The sequence below is a fragment of the Prosopis cineraria genome, unplaced genomic scaffold (genome assembly GCF_029017545.1).
Source record: "Prosopis cineraria cultivar Desert tree isolate PC_DT_omini unplaced genomic scaffold, ASM2901754v1 PC14, whole genome shotgun sequence".
In the NCBI taxonomy this organism is placed as follows: Eukaryota; Viridiplantae; Streptophyta; class Magnoliopsida; order Fabales; family Fabaceae; genus Prosopis; species Prosopis cineraria.
This window is the reverse complement of record NW_026555345.1, coordinates 30,417,982-30,433,958: the sequence shown is the minus strand read 5'-3', so window position 1 is coordinate 30,433,958 and position 15,977 is coordinate 30,417,982. Positions and strand designations below refer to the sequence as shown.

At 40.1% G+C, this 15,977-nt stretch overlaps 2 protein-coding genes across 8 annotated transcripts; both read left to right on the top strand.

Annotated features, from left to right (window-relative positions):
- The first annotated feature begins 324 nt into the window (after positions 1–324).
- LOC129292271 (polyadenylate-binding protein 3-like) lies at positions 325–4,151 on the top strand. 2 transcript variants are annotated; one of them, XM_054929845.1, is made up of 8 exons: positions 325–380; positions 636–899; positions 1,496–2,274; positions 2,467–2,544; positions 2,646–2,732; positions 2,887–3,186; positions 3,277–3,498; positions 3,601–4,151. In XM_054929845.1, exons 1-8 carry the CDS (start codon positions 353–355, stop codon positions 3,820–3,822), a joined length of 1,980 nt encoding a protein of 659 aa, XP_054785820.1. In that variant the 5' UTR covers positions 325–352; the 3' UTR covers positions 3,823–4,151. The 2 variants fall into 2 exon arrangements, with proteins under 2 accessions (XP_054785820.1, XP_054785821.1); XM_054929846.1 differs by lacking the exon at positions 325–380 and adding an exon at positions 400–513.
- Positions 4,152–5,499: 1,348 nt separating this feature from the next.
- LOC129293006 (uncharacterized) lies at positions 5,500–15,493 on the top strand. Of its 6 annotated transcripts, none has more exons than XM_054930784.1 (8): positions 5,500–7,582; positions 8,282–11,476; positions 11,567–11,802; positions 11,874–12,006; positions 12,450–12,648; positions 12,750–13,085; positions 13,177–13,892; positions 14,130–15,493. In XM_054930784.1, exons 1-8 carry the CDS (start codon positions 5,756–5,758, stop codon positions 14,769–14,771), a joined length of 7,284 nt encoding a protein of 2,427 aa, XP_054786759.1. In that variant the 5' UTR covers positions 5,500–5,755; the 3' UTR covers positions 14,772–15,493. The 6 variants fall into 6 exon arrangements, with proteins under 6 accessions (XP_054786759.1, XP_054786762.1, XP_054786760.1 ...); XM_054930787.1 differs by having other exon boundaries at positions 8,282–11,485; positions 12,750–13,073; positions 13,189–13,892; XM_054930785.1 differs by having other exon boundaries at positions 8,282–11,485; positions 12,750–13,073.
- The last annotated feature ends 484 nt before the right edge of the window (positions 15,494–15,977 follow it).

The window sequence follows — 15,977 nt, the reverse complement described above, 5'->3', positions numbered from 1 at the left end:
TATAGTTTTGTTATAAAAAGATAAATTTATAAAATATTATTATTATATTTTATTTGTGTACATAATTTTATATCAAAATTTTTTATAATTTGATCGGAAAAGGAAGGAGTAAATTCTTGGAGTTGAAGTATTCATTTTTTGAATTTATTATTATTTGCCCGCGACGAGCTAACAACGGAACGGAACACTCCAGTTACGCACTCAAAGCTCGACGACGTATGTCCGGGAACAGAACATCTGTCACGTGCTACGACATCATTGTTCACGTGCGCATCTCCCATAAAACCAAACGCCGCGATTTCTGCAAAACGCCAACAGAAAAAACGCGCCGTTTGGACGCCGAGTCACACCCATGTACATAAGCCAGTTCCCTCTCTCCTGTAACTCCCTTGCCTTGCCCTCCACTTTTCTCTACTCTCGGAGACCAAGAATAGGGAATTTTTCTTCCCGAGATTGAAAAAATAACCATCTTTTTTTAATTTTTTTTGTTTTTTCAGTGAAGACATATCCCTAGTAACTACTCCCTCTTGTTCGAATCGTTCTTCATCTTCTTCTTTATCTCTCATTGCTCGACGTTTTTATCGGAATTTTTGTTTTTCTACGACTCAGTTGTTGAAATTTTTGTTTCCGGATAGCCATGGCGGCGGCGATTTCTACACCGATGGTTCAGCCCAGTGGCCCTCCGGCGCCGGTGTCGGTTGCGGCGGCGGCATTGTCCGGGGGACAGTTCTCAAATATGTCACTGTACGTTGGTGATCTAGACCCGAATGTGAATGAGGGGCAGCTCTATGATCTGTTCAACCAAGTTGCGACTGTCGTCTCCATCAGGGTTTGCAGGGATCAGACCAGGCGATCCTCTCTCGGTTACGCCTATGTCAACTACGGCACCGCTCAGGATGGTTCGTACTTTCATTGATCAACTCGTTAAATTTTATTATTAAATTGTTGGGCTCACTTTTCTATGTGAATTATCTTTGATTTTTTATTAAATTTCCTCCTCATATCAGTGTTTTTATCAGATTTGACACCCGATTGAAATACTGAAGTGATTCTGTTCGAATTTAATGTCTTAGTGAGTTGCGGAATATTTTGTCAGTGTTTTTTATCAGAATCTATCCATGATGAGTATACTAAACTGATTATGTTCAAATCTTTTATCTATTACTTCAATTTTTTATTTGTATGGAATCTAAAATCGTTGATTTGATTTGATCAAAGTTTTGTATTTTACTGAATCAATTTATAGTATTTATTGCTTGTGGGTTTTGAAGCTCATGATCTAGTTTTCTTCCAATACAGGATTATGATGTTTCTTCTTCCTTCTTTTTTCTATTATTGTTTATTGATGTTATGTGGATATAATTAATGAAAAGCCTTACTGGGTGACTTCGGGTGTTAAGATAACTCATATTTATTACAGGATGTCTTCCTAGTCAAGGCATATATTTGCTACTACTGATAAAGTTGTTAGAATTAACATTTGTTCATATTGCAGCGTCTAATGCCATGGAACTTCTCAATTTTACCCCACTTAATGGGAAACCCATTCGTATCATGTTCTCTCATAGAGATCCTAGCATTCGGAAAAGTGGATATGCTAATGTGTTCATTAAAAACCTGGACACATCAATAGATAACAAGGCATTGCATGACACTTTTGCTACCTTTGGAACTGTACTTTCCTGCAAGGTAGCTGTTGACAGCTCTGGCCAGTCAAAAGGGTATGGTTTTGTGCAATTTGACAATGAAGAATCTGCACAAAATGCTATCAAACAGTTGAATGGTATGTTGCTAAATGATAAACAAGTCTATGTTGGACTCTTTGTTCGGCGTCAGGAAAGGGCTCGTGCAAATGGATCACCGAAGTTCACTAATGTATATGTCAAAAATTTTTCTGAGACATATTCTGATGAGGACCTTAAACAGCTTTTCAGGCCATATGGTACGATAACTAGTGCAGTTATCATGAAAGATGCTAATGGGAAGTCTCGATGTTTTGGCTTTGTTAATTTCCAAAACCCAGAATCAGCAGCTGCTGCGGTTGAGAGATTAAATGGAAGCATTATCAATGATGACAAGGTATTGTATGTAGGAAGAGCTCAGAAGAAAGCAGAACGTGAGGCAGAGTTGAAGGTCAAATTTGAGCAGGAAAGAATTAGTAGATATGAGAAATTACAAGGTGCTAATCTCTACTTGAAAAATCTCGATGACAGCATCAATGATGACAAACTAAAGGAGCTATTTTCTGAGTTCGGAACTATTACATCATATAAGGTATGACAAAACCAATTATTCGTTTTTATCTTCTCTCTATTTTGAGGATGTGCACACATGCATGCACGGGCAAGTTGGTGGACTGTTCAATATTATGCTTTTACCCATGCATTTAAATTGGCCATTTGGGTGCTGCTAGACTGTTAGAAAATAGTGGAACAATATAAGTCATTGTATTATATATGTCTGCAGGTTATGCTTGATTCACATGGACATAGCAAGGGTTCTGGTTTTGTTGCTTTTTCTACCCCTGAGGAAGCAAGTAAAGCTGTAAGTCATTAACTCTTGTTTTAAAGAGGTTCTGACCCTTGAACTGCTATTGTCTTTTCTTACAAGGTATACTTGGAATTTTTTTTCTTTTCTTTCTGCAGTTAAATGAAATGAACGGGAAAATGGTAGGTCGAAAACCTCTTTATGTTGCTGTGGCCCAGCGGAAAGAAGAGAGAAAGGCCCTGCAGGTTATACAAGTTATTGTTTCAATCATGGATCATTTGAACTTTGAGTTTTTCACCACTACTCCCTGGTTTCTCAATTTTTGACTCTCCCCTCTTAGGCTACATACATCCAAAAGCTCATTGGATGAACAAATTCACAATTTACTTTCTCTTGTAGGCTCATTTTGCTCAAATCCGTGCACCTGGTAGAATCACCCCTCTACCTGCCGGAATTCCTGGATATCATCCTGGAACACCTAGGCTTGCCCCTCAGCAGTTGTACTACGGTCAGGGAACACATGGGCTTATACCACCTCAGCCAGCTGGATTTGGTTTCCAGCAACAACTCTTGCCCGGAATGCGTCCTGGTGTTGCTCCAAATTTCATTATGCCATACCAGCTTCAGAGACAGGTTCAGCCTGGGCAAAGGATGGGTGTTCGACGGGGTGGAAATTTCCAACATGTGCATCAAAACCAGGTGACTCTCTCAAGTTTATCCTATAGTTGTAATTAATAGCATTTTCAATTCTCCACAATGTTGAGAGCTATCTGATTTCTTTCAATCTAGATGGTGCATCGGAACTCCAATCAAGGGTTTAGATATATGGGCAACACTCGAAATGGCATGGACTCATCTGTTGTTCCCCAAGGTCTAGTGAGTCCAATGATGCCATTGCCCTTTGATGGTTCTGGGGTTACTTCAGCTCCCATTGACAATCTACGACCTGGTGCACTTTCTACGACACTTGCCTCAGCTTTGGCCTCAGCTACACCCGAAAATCAGCGCATGGTGAGCATCTATCTTCCTTTCGTGTAGGTTGAAATGAAGTTTAGGGTTGGTTTACTGCATGAAAGTTAATTTAACCTGGATAACATTGGTTGTGATGACCAGATGTTAGGTGAACATCTATATCCCCTTGTAGATCGTCTTGCACCAAATCATACAGCAAAAGTGACAGGGATGTTGCTGGAAATGGACCAATCTGAGGTTATCCATCTCATTGAATCTCCTGAAGACTTGAAAATAAAGGTTTCCGAGGCAATGCAAGTCCTGCATGAAGCTGCATCAGGCACTGAAGTTGAACAGCTTGGCTCATTGTCACTAAATGAATGAAACAATTTTGATTGTAGAGTTAACTACATCGCATGCATGAGCTATTTTTTGGGCAATGATCTATCATTGTTTCTGAGAGCTATTTGCAGCACCAAATTCTTTGTAATTTTTCTTTTTTGGTTTAAATTTTAATTTTTTGGGCAGGATTCATTGAGTTACTCTGGAGGGATCAAGGATCTAGATATGTTGGTCTTAGCAATTACCTGTTTGAATTTTGACCATTTTATCATTGGATTTCATTTAGGATTTTCGAATTCGCAGTTGAGGATGGGTCAGTAGACTGCCAATAATTTTATTCCTATTTTATTTAAATTGGATTTTTCTCATTATATTTCTGTTTATTTATTTATTTGATCGGTGTCATCCGATATTCATTCCGGAGACAGTTGAAGGTAGTTTACTAGGTTCTTGTATTTTTGCATGTTCTCTTCTCCTCAGCTCCTCATGTTGTTCATGAATTCCTTCCATCGTGAAATCAGCCCAGAATTCGGAGTGCTTGAGCAAAAAGCAAGGAACGGGGTATGTTCGTTCTAGCTGGACATTATCAATTACGTATGCTTGTTCCAAAATATGAGAGTGAGTTAAAAGTAAGGGGGGAAAATTAAAGTCTGTACAATTCAAATTGATTTGGAACTGACTTTCTAAAGTGAACTTCTAAACTTGTAATTATCTAGACAGTTTGCATTTAAAGGAATAGATGTATGTATTGATTTCTTAGATTACTTAGAATGAAATAACTTAATCATAAACATGCATAGAAATCAAGCATAGTATCCATACGTTTGACCTATAAAAATGTCAATAGGAAATTGTCATTCTTTGTCGAGACACATTAATAGTAAGATAATATGAAACTGTAATTCTTATTGTTATTGTTATTAGCAAGGAGGATATTCATTGCACTTACAAGTAGTTTAATTTCCTTTCATGATTTTGAAAGTTAATACGAGTAACATTTGATTAGAATTTTTAATCCTGATTTTTTCTCTCTTTGATGGCAGTTTTCCTTGAAAAGAGAGGAAGATCAACAAGTTTAAGTTAAGTAAAGGCAGTTTAATTCTTTTTAAATAAAATTGAGAATTCAAATATTATATTAATAAAAAAATCACATCAGAAAATTATTTCAGTTAAGCTGCATAATATTCAAATATTACAAGACGTTAAATAAAAGAATATTGTGAAGATGATGATGATGAACTGAGAATATTAGTGCCCCGTTAAATTTTTTTTAAAAAAGTTGAATATATAAAGACTAATATTAGATTTTTTTCCCCCTTTGACAGCAGTTTTCCTTGCAAAGAGAGGAAAATCAACAACTTTAGATTTAGTGGAAGTAATTTGATTTTTTTTTTAGATAAGATTTTCCAAATGTGATTAATGATGTTTTTATGAAAGCAGGAGTGGAAAGAAGTTGAAAAAAATAATGTTGTGTTAATATTAATATATCATGTATTAATTATTAATTAATACTATTATAAGTTGAGAAAATTAGTACTCCGTCAAAAATAAAAAAAGTTGAATGCGCAAGTTAGGTTAAGTGAACAATATAAGGGGCAAATTAACGATACGAGCATAAACCAAAACTAAGATGGGTTACATGACATGTGCCTCCTAAAAAAAAAAAAAGAGGCATGAAATGAAATATATATAACTGGCAGAAAAACCAGACGGGAAGAGGAAAGCCCTCTTTTTCTTTTTCTTTTTCTTTTGGGCTCTTCATCCCGTTAGTTCTGCGGCCGAGGTCCGATTGACCATATTGGCGACCACCGAACTCCTCGCCTTCCGTCCGGCGAAGGCTCGACGACCTACTTTGAAAGTTGAGGGAGTCGCAGCGATCGGTTTCGGCTTCAGCTTCACCACCACGCCGGTGTCAAGAGTTAGGGTTTTGAACATTAAAATATCCGCCTAACGATTCAGCCTTCGTGTGAAGGCGATGGCCAACCCCGGTGTCGGAACCAAATTTGCGTCTGTGAATCTGAACAAATCTTATGGTCAGCCTTCTCATCATCATTCATCTCATTCTAGCTCTTACGCATCTAGTCGATCACGGCCCAGTGGTCATGGAGGTGGAGGGGGTGTTATGGTGGTCCTTTCAAGGCCTCGCAGTTCTCAAAAGGCTGGGCCGAAGCTTTCTGTTCCGCCCCCCTTGAATCTGCCTTCCTTGCGAAAGGAGCACGAGAAGTTTGATTCTTTGGGACTGGGCGGAGGGCCTGCTGGAGGAGGGGTCTCTGGAAGTGGGTCTCGTCCCACCTCATCTGGTATGGGGTGGACCAAGCCAGCCGCCGCCGCTTTGCAAGAAACGAAGCCGTTTGGTGAACAGACAGTTGATGGATTTGACAATGCGTTGCGTCCTGTGGATGGGTTTAGCAGGGGGAGCAGTGCATATATGCCTCCTTCTGCTCGATCAGCTGTGGTTGGAGGTAGTCCAGCTACATCTGCTGCTGCTCTAGCCCATCCTTCTGGAGAGAAGGTGGCTGTGCTAAGAGGTGAAGATTTTCCTTCATTGCGGGCCACTTTGTCTTCAGGGCCACCGCAGAAGCTCAAGGAGAATTTGAATCCGAAGCATAAGCAATCGGTAAGTGACAATTTATCCACTGAGCAGACGGATGGTTCACGTTTGACCTCACATGTTGACATACAGTCTCAGTTTCACCCATCCCATGGTAGTGTTAGCAATGGACTGAGCGAGGATGGCATTGAAACTCAAAGTTTCCGTAGTTCTTATGCGAGTGATTATGATAGGAAGCAAGAAGATTATTTCCTGGGTCCTCTGCCCATTGTGCGATTGAAGCCTAGATCTGACTGGGCTGATGATGAGCGTGATACCAGTCATGGCTTGACAGACAGGAGTAGAGAGGCCAGGGATCATGTATTTTCGAAGAATGAAGCTTATTGGGACAGAGACTTTGATTTGCCCAGAGTTGGTGCAATGCCGCATAGGCCTGCTCTTAATTTTGACAAATGGGGACAGCGGGACAATGAAACTGGAAAAGTTTCTTCCAGTGAAGTTCCTAAACTAAACCCTGTCAGAGCATCTAGTAGAGAGGGGCGGGAAGGAAATTCCTGGAGAAATTCAACTCTTTCTAAGGAAGGGTTTGCGGTTCAAGGTGTGGGAAATGAGAAAAATGGTGTTGGTGTAAGGCCATCCAGCATGAATAGAGAAGCCTGGAAGGATAATAAATATATACCATCCACCTTCCAAGATAATCTTTACGATGATTTTAGAAAGAGGGAGATGGGATATGGCCAGAAAGGGAGGCAATCTTGGAACAACACAATGGATTCATATAATGGCCGTGGGCCTGAACGAAATGTGAGGGATACTTTTGCTGGTAATGAACAATACAACAGATATAGCTCAGTTTCTGTCCAGAGTTCAGTGTCAAAATCCTCATCTTCAGTGGGCGCTAAAGGGCTTCCTGCGGATGATCCACTGCTTAATTTCAATAGAGAAAAGCGCACACTGACAAAGAGTGAAAAGTCTTTCCTAGAAGATCCTTTCATGAAAGATTTTGGAGCTTCTGGATTTGATGGGAGGGATCTTTTTTCTGCAAGTCTTGTTGGGATGGTCAAGAAGAAGAAAGAGGTACCTAAGCAAATGGATTTTCATGATCCTGCTAGGGAATCATTTGAGGCTGAAATTGAGAAAGTTCAGAGGATGCAAGAACAGGAGCGGCAACGTAATATTGAAGAACATGAAAGGGCATTGGAGTTAGCTCGAAGAGAAGAAGAAGAAAGATTACGGCAGATCAGAGAACAGGTAAATCTGCATGAGAAGATGTGTTCATTATTTATTTCTGGATAAACTAGATTCACCCTACTTGATGTTTAATCAAATGTCACTTATCCTCCAAATTTGTTCAAATATAAGTTCAAATCATTTGATCAGTTTAAGTAACAGCATAACCAATTGTTCTGGCATAATATTCTATTTAACTCAAGATGAACTGAAAATTATTATATTTAGATTTAGTTTTTATTTTTCTAGGGATTAGCATGTGCAGTGGCAAAATTGACAAAGTGAAGCTTTTTGAACAAATTGAAGTTTTTTTGAAAAAAAAGGTGAGAACAAAGAAAAAAAGACTAAGCAAAGCTTGTGGAATTGTTGCCCCAACAATGTCTCTGAACAGTAAATCTCCTAAAACTCTAGGCTGGTGAGTAAGACGGATAAAATCTAAACTGTGAGTGAGACAAAAGTTTGTGAACCTATTAAGGCCCATAATTAAATTGCCGGTAGTTATGGATAATTTGAAAGTACCACGCGTACTCCCAACTTACCTGGATTCAATGGAAAATATGGTGTCTGGCATCACTTGCAATAGGGGTAGGGTTTTGTTAGTCTTTATCTTTCTTGAAATATGCTATTCAGTTATAGTTGTTACCTTTGATTATTTATACGTTGGAATTTATCATTAATTTAGTTATTTTGTTTATATCTCCTCCTGTTCTGAATCTATAGGAAGAGAGGCAAAGGAGGTTGGAGGAAGAAGCTAGAGAGGCAGCATGGAGAGCAGAACAAGAACAAATTGAAGCTTTGCGGAAAGCTGAAGAGCAGAAAGTTGCTAGGGAAGAGGAGAAACGGAGGATTCTCTTAGAGGAAGAAAGAAGGAAACAAGCTGCTAAGCAAAAACTTTTAGAATTGGAGGAAAGGATTGCTAGAAGGAAGGCTGAAGCAGCCAGAGTTGATAATGATTCTTTGGCTGTTGCAGATGAGAAAATGGCTGGGATAGGAGAGGAAAAAGATGCATCCAGGCATACAGATGTTGGCAATTGGGATGATGGTGAAAGAGTGGTCGAAGGAATCTTAACCTCAGGATCTTCTATTTCATCAAGCCTGAATAAGTCACTGGAGACTAGTTCAAGGCCTCAGTTTCCTAGAGATAGTTCTTCCTCCTTTGTGGATAGAGGGAAACCAGGGAATTCATGGAGAAGAGATGTATATGAGAATGAAAGAAACTCAATATTCTATTTGCATGGCCAAGGTAATGGTCCAAACAGTCCAAGTAGAGATTCACCAATTGGTGGAAAGCCATTAATGAGAAAAGAATTTGACGGAGGTGCTGGATTCATGACCTCAAGGGCCTCTAATAAGGGAGGGTTTGTGGGTGCTCATTTGGATGAATATGCTAATGCAAAAGGGCAAAGGTGGAATGAACCTGGCAATGGAGATCATTTAAGCAGAAATACAGAGATTGATTCTGATTTTCCTGATAATTTGGAGAGATTTAGTGATGGCTGGACACCAGGCCGTTCTCATGGTAATATGTTTTCTGCTTATCCTGAGCATCATTACCCAAATTCGGAATCAGATGGAAGTTATGCTGTTGGGAGGTCACGGTATTCTGTGAGGCAGCCTCGGGTTCTTCCACCTCCATCACTAACTTCTGTGCCCAAAACCTACAGGGATGTAAATGCACATCCTAATCCTGCTGCAGTCCAAGCAAATGACATACCAACTGGTTATGATGATGCATATCAGCGGAATTCTGGACAACCAGAAGTAGTAGGTGCATTGTCGGATAGTAAGGAGAATGAGGATCATATAGTTGAGAGCCCCACTGTGCCAAGGTGTGATTCTCAATCTTCACTCTCTGTTTCAAGTCCACCTAGTTCTCCAACCCATCTTTCTCATGATGATTTAGAAGATTCCGGAGCTTCTCCTGCAATACTGGCTTCTGTAGAAGGCAAAAATGGCCCTCTATCTGGTCAGCAAAATGAAGCAGCTGTAAATTCTGCAAGAGCTGGGAATGAGAATGTGGTCAGTTCCACATGTGCTTTCTCATCAGGTGATGATGAAGAATGGACTACTGAGAATCATGAACAGTTCCAGGAACAAGAAGAATATGATGAAGATGAAAATTATCAGGAAGAAGATGAAGTGCATGAGGGAGAGGATAATGTTGCCCTTAACCAGGAGTTTGAAAACATGAATTTAGAGGAGAAAGGTTTGCCCCATATGATGGATAACCTAGTATTAGGATTTGATGAAGGTGTTCAGGTTGGGATGCCAAACGATGAATTTGAGAGAACTTTAAAAGGTGAAGAAACATCTTTCGTGGCACAAGCATCTAGTGGCGCTCTGGAAGAACATGTATGTTTTGGCAATGCTTGCAGTGATGGCAGGTCCCTTCAACCTGTCAACTCTAAAGCAAATCTTAATGATCCTAGTGCATTCCAGGATTCCGATAAGACAATGCAAGATTTAGGCATTGAGTCTAGTAAAGCTCAGACATCAATAGTATCTGAGGGTTTAGACAATGCAAGAGCTTCTAACAATGACCTATCTGCTCATCACAGTAAATTGACTTCAGTTACTAGTGCTCCATACTTGCCTTCGGATTTATCTAATATGTCTAATGCAGCTAGTGCCCCCAGTCAAGTTGAACTGCCTGTCAAACTTCAATTTGGTCTTTTTACTGGTCCATCTTTGATACCGTCCCCTGTTCCAGCTATTCAGATTGGTTCTATACAGATGCCACTGCATCTGCATCCACATGTTGGTGCACCCCACTCTCACATGCACCCATCACAGCCTCCTTTGTTTCAATTTGGCCAGCTAAGGTACACATCTCCCATATCTCAAGGGATGATGCCTGTTGGTCCTCAATCAATGTCTTTTATTCAGCCTAGTATTCCGTCAGAATTCTCTTTTAATCATCACCCTGGAGGTCCAATGCCACATCAGACTGGTCCGGATGTTATTGATGGATTTGTTAAAAGTGAGATCAGGTCTCCTGCTGTTGATAATCAATCAAGTAATTTAAGTCGGGTGAACCTATCTCAAGGATCATTGCCAAGTGCTGAAAATATGGCTGGAATAAATGAGAGCCAAACAAGGATTCCTCATGATAGTGAAAGTAGTACTAGGACATCTACAGGTTTTCAAATGGATGAACGAGGGCAACAACCTTTAGTTGTGAAGAGTAGTGGTACCTTATCCAATGCTAGAGATTCTGAAGGTCAACCTCATGGTAGAGATGTGTCACTACACTTGGCATCAACGGAGAAAGATTTTGAAGAGTCAAAGGCACATTATCCAGCATCTGTACGCAGAGGGAAGAGATATGCTTTTGTGGTAAAAGGTTCTGGCTCAAAATCATCAGGTCCTGCTCCAAGGTTAAATCACCCAGAAAACAGTGGATTTCAGAGGAGGCCTCGTCGAAATATTCAGCGCACTGAGTTCCGAGTTCGTGTTAGTGGTGAGAAGGGGCTGTCCTCTGGCTTGGTTTCATCTGATCAGTTTTGTTCAGATAGCAAGTCAAATATCAATGGGACAGGTACAGGCACATCTGTGAAAAGTGGACCGAGGAAGGTTTTCTCCTATAGAGCAGGAAAACAGGCTGTGGAATCAATATGCATGAGCTCAGCTACGGATTTGTCACAAGATGTAGATTCTGGAGGTAGAGTTATCAAAGTTGATGGAAAAGAATCAGCCAAGATTTCTGGACAGAGTCATCTTAAACGGAACGTGTGTTCTGGAGAAGAAGTTGATGCTCCTTTGCATAGTGGAATTATACGTGTGTTTGAGCAACCTGGAATTGAAGCTCCTAGTGATGAAGATGATTTTATTGAAGTCAGATCAAAGAGGCAAATGCTAAATGATAGGAGAGAACAGAGAGAGAAAGAAATCAAGGCCAAGTCACGAGTTGCAAAGGTTCAAAAAGTATATAATTTCTATTGGTTCATCTTGTAACATGATTTTTTATATCATCTCTCTTAATCTTGTGAAGTTAATGTTTGCCAGATGCCACGGAAACCTCGTTCTGCTTCACATGGTGCTGAGGCTAAGGACAATTATAGCAGGGGAACTCTGCCTATAATAGAAGCAGAAAACAGTAGTCACTCTGATTTTGTTTCTGAGGGGAATGGAATGCCAAAAATTGAAATTTCATCTGGCTCCATGTCCCAACCATTAGCTCCTATAGGCACACCCCCTTTGAAAATTGATGCTCAACCTGATTTAAGATCAGAGACAAGCAGGTATTTGGTGTCTTGTGAGATTTCATTTTGCATCTATTGTATGTATAATATTAACTGTATTTTTGCCACAGGTCACTCCAGATGAGTCTGCCAGCTGTCTCTGGTGGAGGGAAGAACCTTGGGGCTGCAGTGATGTTTGAGAGCAAAAATAAGGTTCTTAATAATGTTCAGACATCTTTGGGCAATGCACAAACAAGTCAACAGGTTTAAATTTTGTCTGTTCCCTGCTTTTGCCACTGCAACAGAAATGGTGTTTTCTTGAATTTGTCCTGCTGTGGCTAATGATTCTTTGGCACAAGAAGAAACATGGTTTGACTTCATTGTAATGATATTGCAGACTTACACTGTTGTGATGAGAAAAACTATATCTTCATTTGCCAGTGTATAAAATAGTTTGCACAGAAAGATGGGTTTTTGTAGGTCGTCTGTGGGGAAAGGGGGGGGGGTCATAGTATTGGCATGATGTTGAGAATAAAAAGTTTTAGTCGTCACAGAACCTACATTCATCCCTGCCCTTTGGAGTCATCTTTGGTCTCCTAGCAGAACAGAACAAGGGTCATTTTTTTTTTTGGTTATTTGCTAAGAAGCTTGTTGCTGCTGCTTTGAAGTTTGTTAATCTTCTTATTAAGACTTTGATTTCCTGGCAGGTCATGGCCCTTACACAGAGGCAACTGGATGAGGCTATGAAGCCTCAACAGTTTGATTCCCAGGCTTCTGGTGGAGATCTGACGGTGAACTTTAATAAGCCCAGCTTGTCAACATCATCCATCTTGACAAGAGAAAAGCCATTTTCTTCTGTTGCGAGCCCAGTCAATTCCTTGCTTGCTGGAGAGAAAATTCAGTTCGGTAAGCAATTAAAATTTTAAAGGCAATGCTGTTGATGTTTAAGTAATATTTCTGAAAATTTGGTTGTTTTACTTATGGAGGAAATATGTTTCTTTATTCAGGAGCGGTAACATCTCCGACAGTACTTCCACCTAGTAGCCGTGCACTGTCTCATGGAATTGGCCATTGTTCATCAATTTCAAACATGCAAATATCACATAACCCTGCTGGATCTGATCATGATTGCAGTCTTTTCTATAATAAAGAGAAACACGGTGATGGATCTCATGACAATTTAGAAGATTGTGAAGCTGAAGCTGAAGCTGAGGCAGCTGCTTCAGCTGTTGCTGTTGCTGCGATCAGCAGTGATGAGATTGCTGTAAATGGTTTGGGCACTTCAATCTCAGTTTCAGAAGCTAGAAGCTTTGGAGCTGTAGATATTGATGGTATAGCAGCTGGTGAATATTCTCTCTCCTTAATGACTTGCCTTTACCCTTCTGGGAATATGCATGTGACATAAACCTGTCTGGATTTGTTTTTTTTTTTAAGTTTCTTTTGCAGGAGTTGCTAGTAATCAGCAGTCAGCTGGTAAAGCAAGATCTGAAGAACCTCTGAGTGTATCTCTTCCTGCAGATCTATCTGTTGAGACTCCACCAATTTCATTATGGCCGCCCTTACCAGCTCTACAAAATTCCAGTCAAATGCTTTCACATTTTCCTGGAGGCCCTCCTCCACATTTTCCCTTCTACGAAATGAATCCTATGATGGGTGGTCCTGTTTTTGCCTTTGGACCACATGATGAGTCTGCGTCTAATACACATCCAGAGTCCCAAAAGAGTAGCATGCAAGCATCAGGGCCAATTAGCAGCTGGCAACAATGCCATTCTGGTGTTGATTCTTTTTACGGACCTGCAGCTGGATTTACTGGCCCTTTTATTACTCCTCCCAGAGGGATCCCAGGTGTCCAGGGACCACCGCCACACATGGTTGTTTACAACCATTTTGCACCTGTTGGACAATTTGGACAGGTCGGTTTGAGTTTCATGGGTGCCACCTATATCCCATCAGGTAAGCAGTCTGATTGGAAGCACAATTCCACATCATCTGCAGCAGGTGCTGGTGAAGGAGATATGAGCAGTATGAATATGGCACCATCACAGAGAAATCCTGTTAACATAACTGCTCCAGTACAGCATCTTGCTCCTGGTTCCCCACTTGTGCCAATGGCTTCTCCTCTGGCCATGTTTGATATTTCTCCTTTCCAGGTAATTGTTAAGTGATTTAGAAGCAGTCTCTTAAATGGCCATATTTAGCTTCAATGTTTTTTTTTTTTTTTTGCATTGAGAGTGGAAGAGTAGTATAATTCTAACATTAATCAACGTAGCTTTAATCATGCACAAAATGATAATGAAGTTAACACAATTTACTGTGTTGCAATTATCTGTGTTAAGTGGTTAGTATTGTTTGGGTTACTTAGCATTTTGTGTGAAATCTGTTGCCAGTCTTCTCCTGAAATGTCGGTTCAAGCTCGTTGGCCGTATGCCCCTAATTTGCCACTTTCATCTATTCCTCTGTCAATGCCACTGCAGGAAGGAGCGCATACTTCTCAGTATAGTCACGGTCCCTCTGTTGACCAGCCAATGAATGTGGATAGGTTTCCCATTTCTCAAACTTCTGCTCCTTCTGATGGTGATAGGAGTTTTCCTACAGGAGCTGCTGTAAATTTTAACCGATTGCCACATCAACTTGGACTAGTGGACCCTTCAAACTCCCCAGTTGCTAAGCAATCAGCGCTGGGCAGTGTCATCAAGACTCCATCTGTGAGCATTATTGCAGATGCTGGCAAGGTTGATGTTCAGAGTAGCAATGCCAGCAATAGCAATAGTCACAGTGCAAGTGCTGCTTTCAAGAGTCTGCCCTTGGAGAAAAATAATACATCTGAGCAGTATGATCATTCTTCAGGGTATACTAATTATCAGAGATCTGTGACTCAGAAAAATAGTTCTGGGGGAGAATGGTCTAGCCGAAGAATGGGGTTGCAAGGAAGAAACCATACTTTGGGTGCAGATAAAAGTTTCTCAACATCAAAGGTGAAGCAAATCTATGTGGCTAAACAGACCACTGCTGGGGCATCAGTGTCATGAGAGGGCAAGAAAAAGCTGCTAGATTTGAAAATAGTCCGAATGCTTTACCAGTATTTTGATGTGGCAGAAAAATAAAAATTTTGTTGAGCTTCTAGTTTGTTAGTAGTTCTGGCTGAGCATTAGATATAGGTATTTTTGTTGTCTCCATCGGATTGTATTGAGCTTGTTGGGCTGATCCTCCTGATGAAGGCCACTGTGAAGTGATTGATGTTAGTTTTACGTTTTTCCCCCATTTAAAACCGATTATTAATTATAAGTTTCAATATGGTGTTATTTAGTTTTCAAAATCTAGACCACCAGATCATTTCTTGTCATCATCCTCATAGTTTCCGAAGATTTGATTGAACATCAAGGATTATGAGGCAGTGCCTTCATGAAACTGCATCGGGTACTGAGATAGGTGAATAGCCTGGCTCGCTATCACTGAATGAAGGAAGCAATTTTGATTAACTCTACTACAGATTGAGCCGATTTTCCATGGGCAGTGAGCCAACAATGTTTCTGAGAGCCTTACAAAGAACCAATTCTTTATGGGATCTGTTTGTTTTTGGGTCTGGAGGATTGAATTATTCCGAGCGGACAGAGAATCTTGTTATGTTTGTCTTGGCAATTAATTGTTTGAATTTAGACCATTTTATCATTGGATTTCATTTAGGATTTTGAGTTGGCAGTTGTGAATTGGATCATTAGCCTGAGAAGGACTTCATTCCTATTTTGATCTATTTTTCAGTCTCCGTTGCTTTTCTTTTATTTGCGCTGTGTTGGTTCATCTATTGGAATTGTGCAGTCAAACATTCGTTGGGGTTGGGGAGTTTAATTCAGGCAGATGAGCTATATGCAATCACAGGTCCTGAGATTTCTTGTACAGGTTCTTGATTTTTTGTATGATCTCCTTTGCTCCTCATGCTGCGCCTGAATTCCTTTAATTATAAAATCTGCCCAGACTTGGGAAGCATTGGAAAGCCAAGGAATGAAATGAATGGAGATGCATTGATGTTCTAGCTGGACATATTATTTATTACGTATCATCAAAGAAATTCAATTATTAAATCAATCCTTTACTTGGCTGGTATCTTTTTTGAATTTTCCATGTTGAATAATGTCCATAAACAAAATACAAATGAGAATGAAGAATCTCGTCAACATTGAAGGATCATTTACATTACGTCTCCTTTATTCCCAAATTAATACCAAAAAGCAGAGCTT